At 39.2% G+C, this 25888-nt stretch overlaps 1 protein-coding gene across 6 annotated transcripts in view; it reads left to right on the forward strand.

The window, feature by feature from the left end:
* The window catches only part of PRDM2 (PR/SET domain 2), a 74641-nt gene that overhangs the window by 42096 nt on the left and 6657 nt on the right, over positions 1-25888 (forward strand). For 4 of the 6 annotated variants that reach the window (XR_012626112.1, XM_074848277.1, XM_074848279.1 and 1 more), the window contains 2 exons: positions 8542-8652; positions 10084-14461. Coding sequence is in view for 5 of the 6 variants with exons in the window: in XM_074848277.1 (XP_074704378.1) it covers positions 8542-8652; positions 10084-14461 (4489 nt within the window). In the remaining variant the exon portion in view is untranslated. Of the gene's footprint in view, positions 1-4070; positions 4130-8541; positions 8653-10083; positions 14462-16415; positions 18008-25888 lie in introns of those variants that run through there. The other 2 variants (XM_074848278.1, XM_074848281.1) reach the window with 2 other exon arrangements.

A 25888-nucleotide genomic window follows, 5' to 3' on the forward strand; every position in this document is an offset into this window, starting at 1 on the left:
GAACAGCGGCGGGGCTGTGCTAAGCACAGGGCCTGGCAGATAACACGAGCCTCCGGCTGTGGGAGGAAGCAATCCAGCAGGAAATGGTGAGGCTGAATGTCCAGTTTTGTAGTACAGGGATGGGACTTTGGCTATAGACAACTTCCAAGATTTTTCCCATTTTTTTCCCCAAAGTATATAGCTATATGTATTATCCCTCTCCACCTTTAAAATTATTTGTTATATTAGGTTTGGGCAGATTGACGATATGGAACTAAGATCTTCTGTAGCTTTAGATTATTCTCATGATTCTCAGGAGTCAGAAGTTAAAATTCCATTGTGTTAATTTTTGTGCACTGCAAAACAGCTCATGTCAATCTTAGTGTTTCATTTGCTTAACAGTACCTAAAACTATGCCTGCATAAACTATTTGTATCTGATAACTTTAGAATGGTATTGCAAGAAAAGTGCCCCACCAATTAATTATAATAATGATGGATTGAGGAAAACAGGGTAATAAAGGCATTGAAAGGTTGTCTTTTTCTGCATGGAGTCATGTATACTTGACAGCATTGTTGAAATAGGCCTCTTAATGATACTGTGTATGTAGCCATTCAGATTTAATTGACATTCCCTTTAATTAAATGTTTGTTTCAGAAATTGAGCTGTGCTTTGCATGGTTTGAATTTCACCCTTAGAGTTGCTGGAATATGAATAAAAATGTGCCGCATTTGCATCCTTTTGGTATTTTTAATATTCAGGTTTAGAAAGATTTAGTCTTGAAAATGGAAAAGTCAGTTAATGTTGTCATACTCAGTGTGTATTTTTGAATCAGAGAGATGGGTACCTTCCTACCTACGGGAGGAATTTTGTCAGAGGATGTTAGAAAGGATTTTATGTGTGCATGCGTACCAACAAGTGGGATGCATCTTTATAGCCAAACTGGAAAATGCTCTTAGTATAGCATATCTTACACTAACAATAAAATAAAAATAAAAGCTTTTCTGGCTTGACTCGTACCAATTGAGTCTGTGAAAAAAAATCTACCATCAAGTCTGTTCTATGGCAGCACTTGAATATCTGAGCCTTGGGATCTTGGGAAGCATCCTCTTCAGTTCTGTAGCAATTTTTCTTGCCAGTACAAGAGTATTTTTCCCCAAAGCATTTAGTAGGCAGCAGTTTCATGTTTTGTTTTGTTTTAAGTTGTAACCTTTTGAGTTCAAAAGACATTCCCCTCTCCCAGGTAATAACGTATGTGTGTGTTCAGAAGTGCACTTCAGAGTTTTTCAGCTAAGCTTGCTATAATCAAGTTTCAAAGCAACATTTAAATGCGAGTAGTTAAAAGCAACTTTGGTATATTGTTGTATTAACAGTAATATTATGTAAGAAATATTGGAAGTTGATGTCATAATATTTAAGTAACTTTGTTTTAATGAAGCGGAATTGCTGAGGGTTTTTCTTTCAAGGTTGTAATCTTTTCTATTCCTAGCCTGATATTTGCCAGCTTTGTGACTTATCCCTACTATTTTTACCCTCGCTTCCTCTTTGTCCAATAATTTGCAGTTGTGTCATTTTGAAGTGTAGTGAAATCACCTCACCTATCCTAGTTCACTTAAAACTTTGGACAGCAATTAAAAATTGTTTAATTGCCATAGGCTATGAGATGGTGGATCCTCTGAGTCAAATATTCTTTGATGCAGTAATATGATGGGGGTTTAAGTCTGCAGTGCTTAACATGCAGCCCCTCTTCAAGAATGAATGACTAACTATGCAATGAACCTGTAGTATGTGCTTCTAAATGTGGCTGTTGGCTTAGGTCTTTGCATAAAATATTTGCAGAAGCTTGTGGGTTTGAGGTCATGTTTTCAGCAAATTTCTGTAATCCCCAATATTATACAAATAGTCCTCATATACATATATTTTTATATATGAGACATGTCATACCTACCAGCTTTCCCTAAACGTTAGGAGTTCTTAGTGACCGTAAGCAGCTCTTAAGGCGCAGGTATGTTGCAGTTTATTTAGCCAAGTGGTTTATGATTTGGCTTTGCTGTCTGAGCAGGTGCTGGCAGATAATAATGAAAGGTTTTGTAAACGAGACTTCACTATGTAATGAACTGTGACTAATGGTAGAATAAAAAAAAAAGCAAAATGAAGACACTTAAATGCTAACAGAGGAAAATGTGTTAAAGGAACAGCCTTAGTGTTCACATCTTGATAATGGGCATTTTGAATTCAATACCTTTTTTTTTTTTGCTCTTAGTTAATTTACTGTTTAATCAATTCCATTTATTAAATATGTAAAGTCTTTGACACTTATATGCTGTGACAGTCACAGTTGGACAAGATTCTAAGAAGTCACTGCAGCATGTTTCTGTATTTTTTCATGTTCCTCCAGCTAACACAACTTGGATTTAATTTTTGGAGCAATTTATGCTGTTATTTTGGATATGGCTTTCTTGTGTGTGAAAGTCATTAATGTTTTCTAGCCTGTCTTCCAGAAGAAACAGCTAGTCAGATTTTTTTACAGATGCCTGAATGTTTAAGGAATTTACTTTGAAAAGCATGACATCTACCAGTATTCTGGATACAGGAACAGAGGAATTCTGGGGCACAGCAAGCTGTTTGTCAACTTAAAAATCAAGTTGCATCAGTATTTCAGAATTCATTAGTCAGAATAATGTGGAAGTGGTCACGCAGTTGTCTTCTGCTGAATTTTCTGTAAGGTGTTTTTTTTTTTAGCTTGTATATACACTTAATCTTTATATCATTCTCTCCAATGTCAAAATACTGGTTTTTTTTCAATAGGAGAAAAAGCAATCAAAAGTTGATTAACAGAATAGTAGCAACCACTGCATGGGATTGATGCAAACTTGTGCTGATCTGAACCAGTGCCAAAGGGATTTGACTAGCGAGTTTATATTATTACACTGTACTTCACATCATGAAACTGTCTGGTGATAACTGTCTGTCAGGACGTAACATGCAAATTTGTCCTTTTCTCTTTAGCCGCACCCTTTCAGGGTGGCTACACTTGTCTGTGCTCTAAGAATACTTTTCAAGGGGTCTCTGAGGCTCCACTGTTTTCTAGGAGGTGTGAGATTTGGACAGGTATCTGCAGTACTTTTAAGCAACATTGCGGATGGGGTATGGGTAGATCTGTCACTGAGCTGCAGTTAAGTCGTTGACTACAAATTTCAAAGGAATACCGGAAACTCATACCAGTAATTCTTTTCACTTACTAACCAAAGATTTTTGGGGAGGCAAATGTCTGTCTGTCATATTTCTTGTACGTGATCAAAACAGTGTTTGAGATCAGATGTGAGTGTCCTTATTTTATGATCTTAACTGTGAACATGTTTGGTGTTGCACTTAAAGGTTATTAGAGATAACAACATCTTGTACAATTTAGCAATATTTAATTATAGAATTCAGCTCCAAGTGTATGGAAAGATGTTGTTTAATTTCTTCCCTCCTGGCATCTGAGCATGCTTATCCCATCCCACCAGAAATAACTCAGTGGTTTTTACAGTTCCATTAGTGTTTTGGTTAACAGCAAAAATACGAGCACAGATAACTGTAGGTTGTTTAGAGGAATAAAATGAAGTATGGGCAAATAAAGATTATTTCTGTCTTTGAAATTCTTACTCTGTTGTCATCTGAGCTCCTCTGAAATAAGTGGGACTACAGCATTAAGTATCAGCTGATTATCTAGACATTGGCAGTAGCATGAGATCTCCTGTGCCCGTTGCAGTGTTTGTGCTAAATGTTACACAGGTTTTGTAAAGGTGTAGAGGCAGATAATGCTTGTGCTGACCTGTCTACAGTATAAGTGAAGGAAAGGGGAGAAAAAGGAACCCTACTTAAAAATCAAGTTGCAAGACAATTGATGCATTCCTCTCTTCATCTTTGTCACTATAGACAAGTAGCTACTTTCCATCTGTTCCTTTCATTCATTCTCCTTTGCATCTTTCTTTTGCAATTCTTTTAATGCACGTACACATATATTAACTTCTGCCCTTCATTTATTCTTTTGTCATTGTTTCCATTTCACTTTCCCTGTGTTTCATTCCTGTATCTTTCTTGTTTAGACCAAGTGGAGGATCCAGCTGGCAGTAGCAGCCATGTAGGACCCTTCAGGAACCTGATGGTAAGTGCACGTGTGTACTTATACTCAGGCTTCCACCAGGTTCTGTTTTCTGAGGCATTTTCCCCTTCCTGCAGGCTTCTGTTAGTTCTTAAAATCTTAACACTGTAAGAAAATTAAGGGACAGACCTTGGGCTAGTACTCATTGATATCCTTTATATTGGAATAGTAGGTTGCGTTTTTCACTGAAAATCTGCAGGAAGACAATGATGCAAATCTTTCAGGTTTACAAGGATTTAAAAGCACTTTGAGAACTCATGGAGGAAAGTCTATCAAAAACTATTAAATATCTTCAAAAGTTCCTGAACTCTAGGTAGGTGAAAGCTGGGAGAGCATACCGATGAAGTATCACTTTGCTATTATTCTATTCTTAAATTCTCTTCCTGAGCATCTGCTGTTGAACATTCAGGGCCATGGAATGGATGCATCTGGGACAGTCATTGCCATGCTTGAGTATAGTGGATTCTTTTAACCTTTACAAAGAAAGCTGAACGAACTAAAGAAAATGAATGGACTAAAGCTGGTACAAGGAAATCATCAGAAACTGGTTGGTGTTTCAGTTGATCTGTGTCAGAAATTGATCTGACACACCTAAAATGATGTATGTATGCAAGCAGGTTTGCTCACTGTTCTGAGTAAGGGCGAGTAAGTGCTAGGTGAATCTTCTCTTCAAATGCATTTGTACTTAGAGGCCAAGAACTTGAAACGTTTCCAGCTGTATCAGTGAGCAGGTTGCATCATGAGCAGGTTGCATCTTCTTTTTTTTTTTTTTCCCCCAAAGAGAACGTGCAAATTACCTTCTTTCCATCAATAGCATAAGGAAGTATGTGACTTGAGAAACTCAATTTTGCCTACAAATCCTGCTATTTTAGTGATTTCTCAGATGACACTTTGAAACATCTATGCACGCTTTAGCATTTCTGAGTGATTTTTGTTGTTGCTTTTACATACTTTATCTCACACTTTAGAGACCACAATATATTTCTAATCTTGTTACAAGAAAGAATTAATTGGGTCTTTGAAGGCTTTTACAGTAACTTGTCATTATGCAGAAATTCAGTGCTGCTGTAGAATTAGATGTAGAATTGCCCAGTGACTTCATCTGCAATACCATCATATGCTGCACGATGGTGTAAAATAGTAAAATATTGTCTATAAGTGTGGCCAAGTCTGGCATAGATGAGAGGGGCCTGTGGCCCAATTTTGTCTGGCTTGTTTCCAGTCTCACCTGTAGAGATGACAGATGAATCTAGAATTCTGTCATTTAAGTCAAGATACTGATGTTGGTCTTTAAATGATAGTGGTCTGCAGAAGAGTCGATAGCTCTTGAAGGGTTCTAGCAATTAAACATACTTTGTTACGTCGCTCCTAAGATGTGTGGTGATGCATGTTTGATTCCCTAGGAATGTACCGAAGTGTTACATTTAGACCTTTACCTAGGAATAGAACTGTTTGTTGATTGTGTTGCTGTACATTTCAAGAGCAATTTCAGGAAGCTTGGCAAATATTTCTGGAAACTTATTTGAAATCCTTGGTACTCAGATGTTGGTACTACCAGTTGTAATTACAAACATTAGAGGTGCTGATAATAAAAATTACATTCAAATTGGATGTTCAGTAGCCTGTCAGGTAAAGACATGCTTAAATTTCTTATGCCTGAGAACACTAAAATATATGCTAAAGCTTCTAACAATGTGCAGGTGTTTGGTATAAAATACAACTGAATATTGTATTGTCCAATAAACCAGTGTTGGTTCATTATGGCGGGTTTAGACACAGGTTTAACACAAGTATTGCTACAATATTTGAGGATGTTATGAGAGAATTGCTAGTTCACTTTAGGAAGGGTGCATGTGTATTTTCCGAAGGTGACAAAAATTCATTCTGAGTGGCTGTTATGAGTTTCTCAGACTAAAAACCTGTTAAATGCGAGTAAGAAAATAAAAAAAGGATAATTACATACATGAGACTGAAACACACCAGAATTTGAGGAGAGCCTGTGATATCTGAGCTCCTTGAGAGGAAATACAGATAATTATTTAGATAGAATAGAATGTTCAAATAAAACCAAGCATTTCCTTTTAAAGCTGACCTGTCTCTCGTCTATTCTGTTGGGGGGGTGCATACTTGGAAATTTTCAGTTTGAATAAAGGAACATTTTTTTAAAAGGCATTTCAGATTCTTGGCTCAAGATGTGAAAAATATTTTCGAGGAAAAAAAGGAGGAACTTGTTGACAGGATTGTGAGTTGGAAGAATGTGCTTCTAAATAAGAAATGGATTTAGGGCTATGATGCACGCTTCTGATTAGAGGGAAGGATCAGCGTGTTAAAAAGTAGCATTTTGTGTGTTAGAGGGGGCAAAGGAGGAATGTGGATTGCTGATTCTGGACAATTCTCATTCCCGAGAGGTGGTGTGTAGAAATGTGGAGTTTCAGAGGAGACTGGTGTCTCAAACACAGTGTTGTATGTAAAATAACCATTCTGTAAGGAGAATATGGTCTTTGCAGTGGATTGAATTGGAAGACCTTGAAGTTTTGTTTGTTATTACACAGTCCTTATCATAGTTTCCATATACTGTAGGACTGAATCTTGAGGATTATGGAAAAAAATAGCAGTATAACCGTGTAGTATGTTGGTAAATGAAGTTTTCAATGTCTTTACATCTTGCGTCGCTCATTAGGTCTTTGCATGATGACATTTTGCCCTAATCTCCATTGTGTTCATCATCCTGTACAACTAATACATGCTTCTTAATTTTGCTAACAGAAAGCATTAGCAAACTTGTTTGTGTCCGTGGATGCAATGAAATACCTTTGTATTTTACTGTTACCCTGTTCCATCTAATTTGGTTTTACTGTTTTTGCCTTGTTGGTCAAGATTGTGCTGGTTTTAGTCTTCTCATAATGTGGTTATTGTTCATTGCTTTTATTATAAGTCTTTTTAAGTCATTATTCAGAATGTTCATACAAGTAGAGAAACCTCTGTGGGTTTCTACTTCGTAAGGGCTTCCAATTAACATTAAGGATTAATAATACATGAAGAAATTTCATATTTGCTATATACTTGTATGAGATACAGTAATTTAACAGCCATATGAAGGTATTGGGTAGCTGTATGATGCGAGCTGGTTAACTCTGGACACTGTGTTTCTGTTGTACTCTCTTCTTGCTTTGAAAGTATGTAAAGTATTTCGGAGTCTTGGGTTTTTAGAAACTCTGTTGTCACAGAATCCTAGAACGGTTTGGGTTGGAAGGGACTTTAAAGATCATCTGGACCAATGCCCGTGCCCGACACCTTCCGCTAGCCCGGGTTGCCCAACCTGACCTTGAACCCTTCCAGGGAGGGGGCAGCCACAGCTGCTCTGGGCAACCTGTGCCAGTGTCTCACCACCCTCACTGTGAAAAATTTCTTCCTTACATTTAATCTAAATCTCCCTCTTTCAGTTTAAAGCCATTACCCCTCATCCTATCCCTACCCCCCTGATCAAGAGTCTCTCCCCCCTTTCCTGTAGCCCCTTTAAGCACTGGGAGGCCTCTCTAAGGTCAGCCCGGGGCCTTCTCATCTCCAGCTGAACCCCCCCAACTCTCTCAGCCTGTCCTCACAGGGGAGCTGCTCCAGCCCCCCCAAGCACGTTCTTGGCCTCCTCTGGCCCCGCTCGAGCAGGTCCGTGTCCTTCTGATGTTGGTGCCCCCAGAGCTGGACCCAGCACTGCAGGGGGGTCTCACGAGAGTGGAGCAGAGGTGGAGAATCCCCTCCCTGACCTGCTGGCCACACTGCTCTGGATGCAGCCCAGCACACAGGCAGCCTTCTGGGCTGCGAGTGCACATGGCTCATGTCCAGCTTTTCATCCACCAACACCCCAAGTCCTTCTCCTCAGGGCTGCTCTCAGTCCCTTCCTCTCCCAGCCTGTATTGGTACTGGGGGTTGCCCTGACCCATGAGCAGAACCTTGGACTTGGCCTTGTTGAACCTCATGAGGTTCACATGGACCCACTTCTGGAGTTTGTCCAGGTCCCTCTGGATGGCACATCCCTTCCCTCCAGCGTGTCGGCCGCACCACACAGCTCAGTGTCATCTGCAAACTTGCTGCGGGTGTGCTCAGTCCCACTGTCCGTGTCACCGACAAAGATGTTAAATAGTGCTGGTCCCAGCACTGGCCCCTGAGGAATGGCACTCGTCGCTGCTCTCCACTGGGACATCGAACACCTTTACTTTTAATTTCTTCCTGGCTCTAGAGACTTACTGCTTTATCTGAATGCTGTCCTGTTTAATGATCTGTCATTTGTGTTCCTCGGGAAAATAGGGTTTGTATAGAAGTGTTATATTCCAAAACTGGATGTTTTAGTTCTGCCACTCAAATATGAAAAATAAAAATCGTTGGACAGGAATAATAATTGTTGGGTTTTTTCTCCCCAGGAAAGAAAAAGACTCAGGAAGGTAAAAACAAGGGAAAGAAGGCAGTGGATACAAAACAGAAAAAGGCTGATTTGGATTCTACTTCTGCAGATATGAGGGATTCTAAAGAGGGTGAGTTCTCAAGTATCTTATTTTTTTCCTTCTAACTCTTTTTGAATCAAGGGTCACTTTCGGTCACATTTAGCATGTTAGGATGTTATGTTAGTGTAGAAAAATGAACATGTTAATATTGTTTGCCCAAACTTTCTTTTATTAGTAAGGAACTAGGATACCAGAAGTATGTCACTAAACATGCAACTCTGACAACAGGAAGAGCTAATGTACTGTAAACTTTAAACATAAATCCAAACTTCTTAGAACAGAAGAGCAGAGCAAAGTCCTTGTTCTAAAATAATGTCTTTGAAGCTTAGTTGTACAGCCATTATTTATTGCTATTTAACAGAAGTCAGTGTCAAGGGGAAAAAAATACAGTATTAATGTACCAACTCGCTAAGCATGCTGTTTGTTCTAAAGATTATCCACAAAGGTTGTTTATGAATTGGCTTGGCTTTTTTCACGTAGTATGTATGTAAAAATGCCTGAAAGATATTTTAAATATATAGTTTTTTGTCTGTTTTACAAGAATGTAAAACTTGCCACTGCTGTGTAACTGGTGTTTAAAGCTCAGTGTGGGTACTGATTTCTTTCAAGCTGCTTTTCTTGACCTTCTTTTGACCCATAACTTTCCTATTCCTTCACTGCGTTGTCCCTTCTGCTTGCACAACACGTGTGCCGCTGTTCCAGGTGTCTGATGCCCCAGCTAGGGAACGGAGAGGAGCTTCTTGCTCTCTACATGTAACCACTTACACAACACTGTGTGAATTGGCAGCAAAGTTATTTTCTTCAGCAGTGAATCTATCTGCCCGCAGATAGGCCAGACCAGCATGCGGAGGTGTGAGTAAAGAATCCAACCACACCAATAAATGAGATGCATGCAGGCTCCGATCCAGAAGTGTAGGAAATAGCCATTCAGCAATGGCTAATAGAAAATCCGATATAAAGTATGGAAAGTACGGTGCCAGCTATGCATGACAGTACAAATCTACACTGTTCTATTGTTAATAATTTGGAGAAGATGCTCAAAATCTGGAATTTGCTTGACAGGCTTCCTATATACTTTTATGTATTGCAGTACTTTCCTGACACTTACTTGCTGTAAGAAATGTCAGTGAAAGTTTTTTGGAGGTTTTTTGAAATGTTCTGAAGTCTACCTTGAAATGTTCTTGTACTCTTTAGGCTGTTTTGGGTTTCCTTTCCACAATGTTCAATCCAGAGAGTCTCTGTTAAGTATAGGCAGTTGCCTACATTTTGCTGAAGTTCCAGAAAGGAAATTTCTGAATACAGTTTTACGCTGAATCACAACAGTGAGCAGTAGTGGTATTGTGTTGGGTCATAAATGTTGGATACGTTGTGTTAGAGGAAAAGGTAGAAGAAAGGTGTAGCGTATTTTGAAGTGTTTGGTAAAAATCTCTCATGCTTTTCTTTTCATACTTTGTGTATCAGGCCATAAAGAGGAAGATGAAACGCCTTCTGTTTCTGCTGTGCTGTCCCTGGAACAAACAGCTGTGATTCAGGAAATGGTAAATCAAGATGTACTTCCAAAGCTGATGATCCCCAGCCCTGCCAGTGAACCACAAATGGTGACTGAAGACAAACAAGGAGAAGCAATAAACTGTGCATCAGATGATTTAGATGATGATGAAGAGGAGGATGATGAAGAAGAGGAAGATGAAGAGGAGATAGAAGATATCAATATGCCTAAAGAAAATGCTGAAATGCCTTTGATATGTGAAGAAAAGTTAGACTCTATGGAAGAGCAAAAGAGTACATCAGAAGAATCTCCAGAAAGCTCTCCAAAGAAAAAACTTGTTGTGAAAATTCCAAAAGTGAGAGGTGAATCAAATGGTGATGTTCAGGAAACATTCATGTTTCCCTGTCAGCATTGTGAGAGGAAGTTTACAACAAAGCAAGGACTTGAACGCCACATGCACATCCATATATCTACTGTTAACCACGCTTTCAAGTGTCGATATTGTGGGAAAGCCTTTGGTACTCAAATTAACAGGCGAAGACATGAGCGACGCCACGAGGCAGGGCCAAAAAGGAAACCGTTCTTAACACTAACGTCCTCACAACACTTGGATAATGTTGCTGATAACCAAGTAATTGTGGATGATGGTCTTAAAGATGACCTGAATGTTTCCAGTCTTGTGCAAGACTCTGTTGTCTTGGATTCTGAGAAAGTTCCCCAAGAAATGTCAAACTCTGCTTTTGCTGAGGAAAATAAGGAGCCCAAAGAATTGCATCCATGTAAATACTGCAAAAAGGTTTTTGGAACTCACACCAACATGCGGAGGCATCAGCGCAGGGTTCATGAGCGTCATCTTATTCCCAAAGGTGTCAGAAGAAAAGGATTCTTCACTGAAGAGCCACCGCTTCAGACAGAGCAGGCCCCACCAGTCCAGAGTGTATATATAGCAAGTACAGAAATAGAAGAGGAAGGTGAAGTAGATGATGTCTATATTATGGATATTTCCAGCAATATCTCTGAAAATTTAAATTATTACATTGATGGTAAAATTCAGTCCAACAGCAGCACTAGCAATTGTGATGTGATTCAGATGGAGTCCAACTCTGCAGACTTGTATGGGCTAAATTGTATAATCAGTCCAGTCACGGTGGAAATTTCCCCAAATTTAAAGGTCACACAGACACATGTGAATGAACCTCCTAAGGAGCCCTCTAGCAGTGGGAGCAATGAATCCAAAAAGAGGAGAACTGCCAGCCCTCCTCTTGTACCAAAAATAAAAACTGAAGTAGACCCAGAACCTATAACTCCTACTAGTTCTTTAAATCTCCCTCTTAGCATTTCAACAGAAAGCTTACCTTTTCATAAAGAAAAAGGTGTTTATTTATCATCAAAATTAAAACAGCTTCTTCAGACCCAGGACAGTAAGAAGATAACTCCGTCAAGTGAAATCCCTAAACTAGGACCTTCTGTTACATCCTCGCCTATTTTGCCTCCAGTATCCAGTAGATTTAAAAGACGGACCAGCTCACCTCCCAGTTCTCCACAGCACAGTCCAGTACTTCGAGACTTTGTCAAATCAGGTGAGGGAAAAACTGTGTGGAATGATAATATTCGGAGCTCAAAAATGCCAAAGTTAGAAAGCCACAGCAACTCACCTGCTTGGAGCTTGGCTGGAAGGGAGGAAAAAGAGACTTTGAGCCCTCTTTGCTTTGAAGACTATAAAATATCAAAAGACTGGACAGCAGCTCCGACTTTTGGCAATGTGTGCAACCAGCAGCCACTGGATTTATCCAGTGGTGTGAAACAAAGGTCTGATGTCAAAAATAAGAATCAGGTTCCCTGGGAGTCTGTTTTAGATTTAAGTGTGCATAAGAAGCCTTGCAGCGATGCTGAAATGAGGGAATGTAAAGAAAATTCTATACAGCCAACCTGTAGTGGTGTTAAAAAGAAGAAACCAACCACTTGCATGTTACAGAAGGTTCTGCTGAATGAGTATAACGGGACGGATGCGGCCACAGACAGCACGCTCGGTGTAAACAGGAGCGCGAGCCCAAGCAAATCCCTGGAGCCCCAGGCAGAACCTGACATGGATCCCAGTCTGTCTGCATCGTCCTCTGTTGACACTCAGCCCCTTAGTTCCTCCGTTTCCCCTGTGCCACAGGCATCTGCTGTACCTTCCATGTGCCAGCTGCCTCCTTTGTTGACACCAACCAATCCTCCTTCCCCACCGCCCTGCCCGCCTGTGTTAACAGTTGCTACGTCACCTCCTCCCCTTCTTCCAACGATGCCGTTATCGATTCCAGATGTCTCTGCCAGTGCCACTAACACTTCTTCTTGTCCATCGCCCCTTTCTAACACTACTACCCAGTCCCCGCTACCAGTTCTTTCACCCACAGTTTCTCCTTCTCCATCTCCTGTTCCTTCTGTTGAGCCTCTTATTTCTGCTGCTTCACCTGGTCCTCCTACGCTCTCTTCCTCATCATCTTCCTCCTCTTCCTCCTCTTTCTCCTCTTCTTCATCTTCATCATCTCCATCTCCACCGCCTCTTTCAGTAGTTTCTTCTGTTGTTTCCTCTGCTGATAATCTTGAAAATACTCTCCCAATAATAAAACAGGAGGAAGCTGAAAATGAACAACAGAAGGCAAGAGAAGATCCTCATACTTCAAGTGAATCAGGAGTAGTGCAGGAAACGTTCAATAAAAGCTTTGTGTGCAATGTCTGTGAATCACCTTTTCTTTCCATTAAAGACCTAACGAAGCATTTATCCATTCATGCTGAAGAATGGCCCTTCAAATGTGAATTCTGTGTACAGCTTTTTAGGGATAAAACAGACTTGTCAGAACATCGCTTTCTGCTTCATGGAGTAGGAAATATCTTTGTTTGCTCGGTCTGTAAAAAGGAATTTGCTTTTTTGTGCAATTTGCAACAGCATCAGCGGGATCTTCATCCAGACAAAGAGTGCACACATCATGAGTTTGAAAGTGGGACTTTGAGACCCCAGAATTTTACTGACCCCAGTAAGGCGAACGTGGAGCACATGCAGAGCCTGCCAGAAGATTCTTTGGAACTTTCTAAAGAGGAGGATGATGAAGATCTAAATGATTCCTCTGAAGAGCTTTATACTACTATAAAAATAATGGCTTCTGGAGTAAAATCTAAAGATCCAGATGTTCGTATGGGCCTCAATCAACACTACCCAAGCTTTAAACCACCACCATTTCAGTATCACCATCGTAATCCTATGGGTATTGGAGTTACTGCAACAAACTTCACTACCCACAATATTCCACAGACTTTTACTACTGCCATTCGATGCACAAAATGTGGGAAAAGTGTTGATAACATGCCTGAGTTACACAAACACATATTGGCCTGTGCATCTGCCAGTGATAAAAAGAGATACACACCTAAAAAAAATCCAGTACCACTGAAACAGACAGTGCAGCCTAAGAATGGTATGGTGGTTATAGCTGGCCCTGGAAAGAATGCCTTCAGACGAATGGGTCAGCCTAAAAGACTTAATTTCAATGTTGAGATTAGCAAAATGTCCTCAAATAAACTAAAAATAAGTGCATTGAAAAAGAAAAACCAGCTTGTCCAGAAAGCTATCTTGCAAAAAAAGAAATCTGCCCAGCAGAAGGCAGAATTGAAAAATAATCCATCCGAGTCCGACTCTCACATCTGCCCCTACTGTAATAGAGAGTTCACTTATATTGGAAGTTTGAACAAACACGCATCGTATAGCTGTCCCAAAAAACCCATCTCTCCCTCCTCTAAAAAGAATTCTTCAAAAAAAAGCGCGAGTTATTCTTCTTCACCTGCAAGCAGTGAAAAAGGCAACAACCAGCGTAGGCGAACAGCAGATGCAGAAATCAAAATGCAAAGCATGCAGCCTCACTTGGGCAAGACGAGAGCACGGACCTCAGGACCTGCACAAATCCAGCTTCCCTCTGCGTCCTTCAAATCAAAACAGAACGTTAAATTTGTACCTCCTATTCGATCTAAAAAGCCAAATTCATCTTCGTCTCTGAGGAACTCTAGTCCTGTAAGAGTGTCCAAAATGTCCCATGTTGATGGGAAAAAAACTAAGGTGGTGGCTAAGAACAGTTCCTCTGGAATCTCAAGCAAAGCGTCCCGGAAATTGCACGTCAGAATACAAAGGAATAATAAAGCTGTTTTGCCAAGTAAATCTGCTGTGACAAGTAAGAAAAAGGCAGACAGATTCACTGTAAAATGTAGAGAGAGGATTGGAGGACCTATTACACGAAGCCTACAGCAGGCGGCAAATGCAGAGGCAGCAGAAAACAAAAGAGATGAAAGCAGTACAAAGCAAGAACTAAAAGATTTCAGGTAAGCATTTAATTTGAAGTTGAAACAACACAGGAACACGTTGCTTGCTGTTTTGCCAATTTTCTCGGTCTTATTTAAGTATGAGAAACTCAAAAAATAAAAAAAAAAAAGGTTGCATTTCCTAAAACATGGTTAAATAGCTCAGTCGTGCTGAGGTATGATGTACATACTTGATGCATTTTGTCATGTTATGAAATAATACACAGTTTGTATAGAGAATGTCTTTAATTATGAACTGAATTGAAAACTCTGGAAAAAAAAAAATGTCAGTACCTGAGTGCAAATAAACTTAACGTCATTGAACTTGATGTTATTGGAGACACTGACCCTGTATTTGGTATCTAACATATATGGTGGCCCGAAATCATTCTAGATTTAGTTTATGGCGGTTTGCTGAGCTAAAAATGACTGCATTTTTTACTCACTAAAATAACTTGCATTGTTGGTTTTTAATAAAAAGCATTCTCTGCGTATCATATATGAAAACAAACCATGACCAAATACTTCAAAAATGTATGTGCATACTGAGTCAGATCATTAAATACCTAATATAAGGGAAATAGACATGTAAGAAAAGTTACATGAACATGTAAATTTGTTAGAAGTATCGTGCTCTTATGTTTCAGTATAAACAAATTTTATAATTAAAGTTCTATTTCTTTTTGAAAAGCATTTTAATCACAAGAAAGGGTAATACTTCAATAAATAAAATAAAACCTTAATCAATGTGCCTGAGTCCCGACTTACGTCTCCATGTAGTTTCTCAAATCAATAGGATATTTTGCAAAGTGTCTATAACTTTTACCAGCATACTCCTGCCCTGTTATTCCTGGAAACAGGTATCTGATTTGCCGAGTAACTCTCACAAAGCTCACTGGTAATCAAGAGTTCTTTTGGGTTTGGTCATTGCAGTGCATGGCTGTGATTAACACCAGATTTATGGCTGGAGGTAGTATTTTTTTTATCAAAGTCATTGATAGTGGAGAAGGGGGAGGAACTGGCAGCCTCCTTCAGAACAAGTGTCCCCTAACAGAATTTGTCAAGAAGTGTCAAAATCCAAACTGTTTGCAGCTTGTGTGTCTTACGGTGAATACCTCCTAGGTGAAAATTTTGAGGAAATACTTTGTAAAGGTTCAATGTAACAGAATTATTTCAAAGTGCTAGAGGGGAATTTGACTTAAAATAGTCAATACCCAAATTAGGACATGTTGAAGGAGAAAAATGTTACTGGAATTTGGAGACTAATGGTGTAAAAAAATGCCTTTAAAGAACAAGAAATGTCTACCAGGCCTGTTCTCCTGGGACATAAACATCTTCATGTTACTTAATTCTCATCAGCTGCTCTCTTAGCGTTATGTGTGAAACTGTGTTTTACATGATGCCAGAACAGATCAGTAGAATTTGAAGCCAGAATGACACGTCTTTCCATCTAAATTAATCATTTGACCTTAGGCAGAATAACCGAGTACTTGGAAATCTGTGCATATGGGAATTGTTTAATAGTGTTTGGGGTACATAACAATTTACCTAGGGGTAAGATTTCCTTGACTGTCTCAAATACTGTTAGTTTACTTTGGCAGCTTGCAATCTTTGCTGGTTTAATGAATAGTTATGCTAGAAGAATTTTTGCTTTCTGTTTCTGAAATAATGTTCCTAAATCTAGATTGTCTAGTCAACTCTTTTTTTATATCAAGTATATAGTGTGAAGAATTTTTTTGCCTTCATACACTAATGTTAGCACAGGCTAACTTCGGTTCTATTCTATGTAGGCACTGTTGGTTTGGGGTTTTTTTTCCCAGGAAATCTTAATTCTTGATATTTTTTCAAGACTTGCTTCATGTAATATTTGTCTCCAGATTTGTTTTTCACCTTTCAGTTTTTCTGTGTAAACATACTCCGTTCACAAATAGTTTGTTTTGTCATTTATCTTCAGTTTTTGTCTTTTATTTTCTAGGAATCTCCTGTAAAAACAAAACAAACAAAAAAATCCCTTAATGACATGGTAGAGCTGTTGCATGCTCAACTTAGGATAAGCACTACGACAATGGATGTGAAATCCACCAAGCTTGCGAAACCAGCTGAAGCTGACTCACAATCATAAAATTGCCTGCAGGCTTCTTGCTAATATTCAGTGCCAGGCATAGATTTTCTTATTTTGTGCCTGACACATGTGCTGGGCTACAGGATGATTCAGATAGAAGGGTACTATTAAAAACAAAACAAACCCCACACGAAACCATCAACAGAACTAGTGGGATTACCTAAACCAAATCTTTTGCTCTCGTGTTTGCTTAGATCCCGGTTTTGTCTGTACTTTGATGAATGGCACACAGGCAGTCAGTTGGATACTTGGCAAAGCAGGTTCCTTAATTTTGTCAATAATTCAGTGTAGATTCAGGGACAACAAATGTTGCTGCACTCAAAGTATTTTTGTCATGTATTGAGTCTCTTACAGCCTTTTGTCTAAATGAATTAGTAGAGGCCAACCTAGCACAACAGAATTTTTCCTTTTCTTCCCACTTTCTCCTCACTTTGAGTCTTTTAGATGTCCAGCATACGATGGGAAAAAGCCTGATTTGGATGTTTTGTGGATTTTCCAAATTCCTATTTATACATGCAAATGAAACTTTATATAGCAATGAAATATCGCTATCAATTTCTAAATACCATATATATAATGAATGCAGTGTATCTTTTTATTGATAAGAAGGCTAGACCAGGACTACATACCTGTATATTTTGAAAGTTAAATATATAATTACTCTAAATGGTCGTACACCTCTATCTAATAACTTAAGACAACAAATCGGTCTGTTGTTCATAACAGCTTTTTATGGAAATACCGTTTGTCATGTGTTCATATAGCTTTCAAGATTAATGACAGAATTGATGGAAAGTGACTAGTTTCTTTATACAGCCACCCCTTTTATTTTTTGTTCTTGACTTAAAAAGTAATCTACCTCTTAAAATTTGTAGTTTAATACTTGTTTGGTGAATTTGTGCCACTTTAACTTTCACTTTCACTATCATTCCCATTTTGTTACATTTCTGTTATGGGGACTTTATGTTGAAATATTGTATAAAGCATTTGTAGCAAGTTTAAAAAATAAAATATTTAAAATTATTTAAATTGTTTTGGACACTTCAATTGTACTATATGTGATTTACATTTTACATTAATTTCATTTTGTTTTCATTTTGGGTTGTTAATCTTGGAGCATGTTCCTGTATTAAAGTTTGCTGTTAGTTATATTGTTTCTTCTATTGGAGAGTGATATAAAGACTATTCTAATGAAAACATTAAAAATTACAATTTGACATAAAAGTGGGGTTGTCATTGCTTTTGAACATTGTAGCCTTGCTGAAGATACTGTAAATGCAGGTAAGAACTGAAGAGGGGTTTTTATCCTCCAGCATGCAATACCTCATGTGAGTCGCAGATGTATTAAAGAGTCTCTGTGGTGTTGCAAGCACTTAATGACCAACTAGATGGAACGATCATGACATTTTATATAACTGTAACCAATAAAGTAAACTTTGTAAAAACTTGTGGGAAACTTGCCTTTTGTATGGAAACCAGATGTACCAGGAAAAATGAAACAATGTACATCTAGAAGGAATTAAGTGTGCTTGCATCCTGTAGTTGTTTACACCCAGATCACAAACAAATTTATACCAATTTGACACTTACGAGTTAGTCTTAGATTTTTGGCTTTTAATCGTGGACACAGTTAATAAATCTAAACTTTTAATTGCACACACCATTTCAACTTTTTCTGATATTATAAAGTTCTATTTTTATATGCTTCAAACTTGTGAAATAGTTTAATTTTTAAAATACACGTAAAGAGTTTTGGCTCTGAGAATTTTGGAATGTTGTATTCCACCACTAAGATATGTGTTTTGCCTCCTGCAGGGGAGCTGGAAGCAGCTGTGTCCATATTAGTGAGCCAGTTGGATGGAAAAATGTAACCTCATATAAGACTAAACAGTATTACAGTAGCCAATTCCTTTGCGTATTTGCTACTAATCCAGTAGTACGTTAATAGTTTATGTAGTCATCTATTCAAATTAATACTTCCCTTTGAGTAAGATTCTTTGGCAGGAGCTTCCTGTTTATTTTCTTGTGCGATACGTTGTTCCTTGAACACGTTGCCTTCTCCGTAACAAAATTTTCCTTGAATTTTAACTGATGGGGAAGATCGGGTACAGTGATGGAGAAGTCCTGTCATTGTTCACGGAGGGTTTTTGCAGGCACATCAGCAATGTGGTGGTGCACACACTGCGGTTTGATAGTTGCACCACGATTAAAGAGGTGAATTCTTAGTCTAGCTTACAGTAGCAGTTATATCAGGTGGTAGGACAGCCACAGTGAAGGTTTTTAGTATTGATTAGGTTTTACTATGTTTCCCTAAGTGAGAACACTTTCTTTTGCGTACCCATAGTTGTCTTTGGATATTTTATAAGAATTAGGAAACATGAAAAAAAGGTAAAAACTCTCCTGTAGTTTTGAAGTTACTGAGGGTGTGACAAACTTAACTAGTCGTTTCACGTCTTCTGCTGTTAGTGATAAATGAAACACCAGTTGGTGTTTGGTCTTACTGCAGTCTTGGTATTTTGATCACCTGGTAAGGATTTATTAGACATGCCTAGCAATGAGCTGATCATAAATAAACCAGCTGACTCCCCTCGTTCCTTAATATCATGGCAGAAACCCTGTTGCCATTGTCTTTATCGTTTCTCCACTGTCATTAAATGCTGTTGAGTCCCAAGGATGTTGCCACACTGCGATCCTTGCACACATCTGTACACCCCAGTTCTTGAGGGAAGTGCTGTGTGATGGACAGCTGTATTTCAAAATGAGAGCTAATCATCAAAGAAGAAGTTTGATTCCTAAATAGGCGTCTGATCACAGATAGGAAGTGTACAGCTTTTATAGTTCCTGTTGCATCTCATCTGCATAATTGAATTTCTATGGCTTTTATAACTGCCTCTTTATGATGTGAATGCAACAATAAAGCTGTAACGATGCCCACAAAGTGCTGACAGTTCTTGAAACGCATCCAAACAGGCAATGAAAATAATTAAACTTGTCCTGTTTACAGAGACTGACGTGCTGAGCGAGATCAGATGCAGTGTCAGTTTAATAAAAACAGTAATGCTGAAGTTTGTATGGAGATGGGAGATGTAACACATTGTGATTACCTTTCCCCCCCCCCCCCCGATTACCTGGTTTGTAGGAGTTAAACCCAGCTTGTATCAGAGAACATCTTGCATGTGTTCAAGCGTAGGCATTACACGGCAGCGCAGGTGAGGCAGCCAGGCCCCTGCGTACAGCGATTCCTGCCTTGCCCTGCAAGGTCCCGACCCTTGGTGTAAGCTGCCTGTAGTTGATTTAGGCTGGTGTATTTCTGGTACTGTGTTTTGTTGGCATTTTGTATTGTAAGTCTTTTATTTAAAGTTCTAGTTTAGTTCCTGATGACTTTCTTTAGGGAGATGTTATAGAAAACGTAGATCCTGGCAATTTGATGTGTAACTTTTCAATTTCCAATGTAGAAATGACTAGTGCTCCCTTCACGTTCTGAGGTTTGTGACTTCATTTCCAAAATTATGGAGCCACTTCCAGCTTTTACTCAAGTTCAGCTAAGAAGCTGAGTTGCAAGCGATAACCTGTGACAGACAAATAGCTTGTGAAGGACCTTGAAAAGAACTTAGAAGACCTTGCATGCTAATTCTAGCTTTTATTTACTGAGTGTGTGATCTGCATGAGTCACATGATATTCTGCTTCTGTTCACGATGAAAATGAGCTAAAGGATAGATTCTGATCAACAAGTGTATGCTGGTTTGGATCTGAGCTTTTGTGGTAAGTGAATTATGAAAAAGGTAAACTTGCATATCTATTTAATTGAACTGGTAAAGAATTAGAAAAAAATTCGGACTAGCATGAAATTTTGTAGTAGTAGCACATTTTGGTTATAACTGATTTTGGGTCACTCCTATACAATATTTAAAAACAGAATAGTTGCTGTAGAATTAATACCATGTCATGTTTGGTGTTTTTAAGCCATAGCTGGAGTTTTGAAAAGCACTCAGAAGTTGGATGCACAAATCTTACAGAAGTTTAATGGGAACCTGTAAAGCTTCACCTACACAGACACAATAATCTGAATTACTTTTTGAAGTGGATTGCTTCGACTAAAATTTGTGGATGGACAGTTATCCAATATGCAGTGAACCGAGAGCTAAAGGCTACTCAAAACAGATGTCTTGGAAAACACTTGAGAGTAAAGTACAAATTCAAATGCTCAAGAGATTTCAGAAAAGCTTCTATTCAGATTGCAGTAAAAATCCATAGTTTCCTGTTTATGTATGCGGTGTGATGCATTCTAATTCTATAGTTGCATACTGTTATTTTTTTTGGTAGAAACCATGTCACTTAATTCATAGGGTGGAGCTGCTCAAAAAGTGAATGGCAGCTCTAATGGAAGGGGATATGTGTAGGACCTTTAAATATTTTTTGGAAGAGTGGGAAGGTGAGGAAAAAAGTTCTATTTCAGAGCAAGATATGGATAAACCACTGTAAGAAAGGCATGGTGTATTAAGTGTACAGTTAATGGTCCATTTTACACACCAAAGGAGACAATGAAAAATGTCAGTGTTATTAAAGATGGGTCTTTATTTCATACATATGAATGACTTGATGTAATTTCCTAAGCTTTCTTTGGGATCTTGGCTTTGCAATTTAAGTAATGTCTTAAGGTATTTTTTGAGTTAAATTAATACCAAGGTGATACTCAGACTATACCTGAAGTCGGTGCTACTTTGTGCTCATCACTTACACTCAGGCAAGGGTCCCCACCCAGATGTTTAAAATGCAAATAGATTATTAGACCAAGAGTAGGGAAGAAAGCTGTTGTTGTGAAGCATCCAGTGTCTGACTCTGGACCAGAGTCTCTTCAGTCACTAACTACTTTTAAACCTCTTCCTTAGTTAAGAGGAAGCCTCACTGCTGTTGAATCACCTCAGACTGCTGCTTCCCATGCATACTTCATCACTTTTCAGTCTCATTTTGCTGACCCTGCATGTTTACTTCTCTTAGTAAGTCTTTAAAAATGCTTTTGGTAGAGTGTACTTTCGAAAGCGTGCATTTGAAAAAGAGCATTGAAACTGCTTTTTTTTTTTTTTCAGATACAAGGCAGTAAAATACTGAAACTCAAAGGGAAGCTTGAGCAGGCATCAAGTTGGAGGGAGGCTTTTTCTTAAGAGATAGGTAGCTGCTTCATTTTCCTAATTTCTTCAAAACTTGAGTGGTTTGTGGAACATAGTATAGTAATCGGCAACATGCACTTTGTTTGTATATATCTCTCTGCTTATTTTTTGTAAGACTTATGTTTCACAAGCCAAACAGGGTCTCTGAGTCATGTTTTGGATGACAGTACTCCCAGAAACTGCCAAAGGGTTGTGAGAAACAGCTTTGATTATTCAGTGGGTGCTGTTCCATGTTTCAGAAATACAGGCTCAGCCATCGGTCTGTATGGTGCAAGGTGGTGTTACAGGCTGGAGGTGTGCTGCCTTTCAGATGAGCAGCAAAATTGAGACTTGCGTTACTCATAATGCCCTATGTCAGTCAAAAAAAGAATAATCATCTCGTATCTGGGCCTGTTTCCACAGAGCCTGCCTCAAGTCCTGCAGTTTAGGCAATGCTCTTCAGCGAAGTTAAATGCCTGCAGTCAAGTAAATGCGAGGACTTTTTTTCAGGGAAGTGATTTGGTCGAGAACGCAGAGGATGTACCTGCGAAGGGCGTTTGAAAGCCCAGCAGCAGGTGGAGGCAGAAGAGCTCAGTCTGTCCCCCTTGCTGCCGTCAGGTGTTGAACCGTGAGCGCTGACGCTGCCCCGGTGCTGCTGGTGGAGGGAGTTTGCTTTGGAAGTGCTCAGGCAGACTGAGCAAACTCACTCTTGGGCAGATCGTGTGTGCGTAGCGGTTAGTCGTGTTCCAACTGTGCCTTGGTGGTAGGATTTATTTAGCACTTCATTTAGGTATGGTGATTTCTGCTAAACATTGCAGTGTGGAAGGAGGTAGGAAGATGAGAAATAATGAATTCTACCATCACTGAGCTGCTTTGAAGAGTTGCACACTCAAACTCTGCTGTCACTGGAGTTTGAAGGTGTATTATGGCAAATGCTTTCACTCATCTGTCTTTTTAAATCAAAAACACATTTTGTTCTGTGGTTTCCTTTTCACGTAATGAGATGTGCAGGACTGAGGGGTCATACTACTTCTGCTAGCCTTCAGTAATCATTTTGAACTCCTTTGGAGTAACCGTTTGTGTATAAAGCTAAATAAAAATCGACTACAGTCTTCCCTATGTGTGATAAAGATTTCTCATTCTTTTCCTCTGTCCATGAATGTGATTCAGTAAATACAAACTTTTTATCAAATTCCGAGTAGATTACCTGACAGTGTAAAAGATGTATTTGAGTACTGCTATTTTTAATCCAACATCCTTCACCTTCTGGCTCGCACAATGCTCTGTGCTTCTTTAAAAGGGCAGGAAGATAAATTGCTGCCGTGATACTGTTCATCTAAAATTATAAACCTAGACCAAGATTTCCTAAAGTGACTAATAATTTCTTTGAGCTCAATTTGAAGTACCATCAAGGAGACTGATTTTCCGAAAGAGCTCAGTAGCCACCCTCAGTGCTGAATCCCTTTAAAGGGGCTACTGTAGATCACTGATTGCTTTAGAAAATCTAGTTATGTTTAAGTAAAATGGTATCTATACATTAATTTTAGGTAGTCCCCAGGTGAGTTGTAGGCGTGGTGTGAGATTTTTTTCAACAGTTCTCAGTGTTGGTTTGGTGTTCATCAGTGAAGTTAATAGTGGTCTGAAGCAGGATTTCACTGGGAGTAGAACCAAGTCAACAATGAAGAAACTTGAACTCTAGAGCACATGCATGAAAGAAAACAATTTTTGAGTTGCTGTGGGGGAGCAATGCTACTTTCAAGGTATTAAGTTCTTTGAACCACTGTGGTTAGAGAGTGCTGCTGGGTATCTTCTGGGAAGTTGAGAATGCAAAGGATCTCAAAAACAGGTTTTTCCCGTTTAGATTCATGAAAGGCCTGACCATAAAATCATAATATTCATGTTATGTCCTTTAACATCACATGATTGCAAGATAAAATCCTGATGTGTTCCAGCTTTTTCACTGCTTTCATACATAAACACACATAAGTCTCGAAATAGCTGCAGTACAGCACATTAAGATCTTTTTGCTTTCTGCTCCTCCCCCATTTTTTGTACACTCTTCCACAGAAAAGAGAGACATCCTCCTCAACAAAATTCTATACACAAACCTTTTTGTCCTGCTAAATGCTTTGTTTCACTTAAAAAAAAAAATAAAATTTAAGAAGTGTTCATGTAATTGGTTGCTGTTTTTCCAAGTCCTTGCTTTGTGTACTTTGACATTAAGCGATATGCTAGTCCAAGAGAGCACAAGCCAGTTGGGTTAGCAGTGCCACGGTTTAGTTCTCACTGAGAGCAGAAAGCCCAGAAATCTCATTTATCCATGACCTGAACCCCCCTTGCTTGTCTTCTGGCCTGTAAAATTGCCTAGCCCAATTCTGCGAAGCTAAGGCTTAAACATACACACCGCTTTATCTTTTTTTTTTCCCAGGCAGTCAATTGAGAAGGCAGTCTGTGTCAGCTTAGACATTGTTTTGCTTAAGAGTCGGAAACATTTTTGATAGAGTATGTCCCTGACATGTCTATTGTTAGGAGATATGTTGGAGTGTGTGTGTGTGTGTGTGTCTGAAATTTTGGACCATATGCATTTTTTTTTTTTAGATCAGGAGTGTAGAAGTATAAGCCCTGCAAGAAAAACACACTTCAACTGAGGTAAAAATGTAAACCTAAATCACCTGAGTGTTTTCTCACATATTGCAGTGACTTTGCTCTGTATTTCACTGGTGTGACCAGCAACCACATCAGATCACTCCAGCCTTCATTCCCACAAGGAACGTGGTTTATTTTTCTGGGATGTTCCTAGTGAACTAAAGTAGCAACTTGGAAGAATGTTAATTGCACAAGTGTGGTAGAAGACAAGGTAATTTGCATTAAAAATACCAAATGTATTTTGAGAATGTCTGAGGGAAGGGTGTGTGCCAGGATCTGGCATTTTTACTAGCTGCCTAGTTTGTGTGCGCTGCTCATTTCGAGGCTCAGCGGCCTAGGAAGGTAAATGGAGGCTGGAATTTAGTTTAGATAAATAAGGTGAAACTTCTTAAGTATTCAAGAGACAATTTAACCTGGGGAGTAGTAATCAGTGTGATAGGGGAACCTGTGCCTTTGTTCCTGCCTCTGCTTTGACTGCAGATTTTCTGGGCAACCTTGGCAAATCACTTCCCTTCTGACTCAGTTCTGCATCTGAAAAATGGGGATTATGGTACTGACTGATACTGCAAAACACTTTCAGATCCAAGGATGGAAGACTGTAAGGCCTGGGAGTTAGTGTATTTTCACTGTAGTGAGTCTCACCAAATGCAGTGGTTTGTCTCTCTCCTTATTTATGGTGTGCATTCAGTTGAAAGATTTAGGCCATGTCTACGTGTGATAAAATAGCATCATTTAACTTTTGGTTTAGCTTTAGTTTTTGGTATAGCTGGTACATTTGCCAAAACTGCTTATCCTGATTTAAAAGTCCTAGTTGGCAGAGAAAACTTAGTGTAGATGAGTCCTTCCCGCTGCCTAACATTTGATTTCTGTGCCCTTTTTCTTGCAAGTATAGTATGTTTTCTGATGCTATTCCTTTTTTCTTTTTTCCTTTTTCTTTCCCTTTTTTCCACCTGTTTTTTTTTTTCATTCCCCCCCTTTTTTCCTTTTTTCTTTTTTCCCCCTTCTCAATTTTTTTCCTCTCCCTTTTTTTCTCCTTTTTTTTCTCTCCCCTTTCCCCAGCTAGGGCTATTTCTGACAGTGGACTTGTCAGAGGTGGATGTAGCACGGCTGTGGTGTCTGTCCGCTGCTGTTGGGTCGGGGCTGTGGACTGTGCGCAGTGGTGGGATGGAGCTGGGGTACAGCCCCTGAGCCCCTTCCCAATAAAGCCGTTATTGCTCGGCTGCATCAGCGCAGGGCCTCTAAGAATTCCTTTTCTTTTGCCTGTCTCCAGTTACCCCAGCGCGGGTGACGGTGAAAGCAGGTGCAAAGTGACAGTGCTAAAAATAACGATCTCAATAACTGTTCCTACATGAGATGGGGGTATTTCAGCTCCCCTCCCCCTCTGAGATTCGCTTGCCTTGCAAACCCAGGGAGTTCCTCCTAAAACATCCAGACTTCCCTGCCTTTTTTTTAAACAGGTTCTTTAAAAACAGAGTTATCAATCCACTTCAGTTTAATATCGGTGCGGAGGAGGGCACCGACTTCCTGACCGC

This window comes from Strix aluco, chromosome 22 (genome assembly GCF_031877795.1).
Source record: "Strix aluco isolate bStrAlu1 chromosome 22, bStrAlu1.hap1, whole genome shotgun sequence".
Classification (NCBI taxonomy): Eukaryota; Metazoa; Chordata; class Aves; order Strigiformes; family Strigidae; genus Strix; species Strix aluco.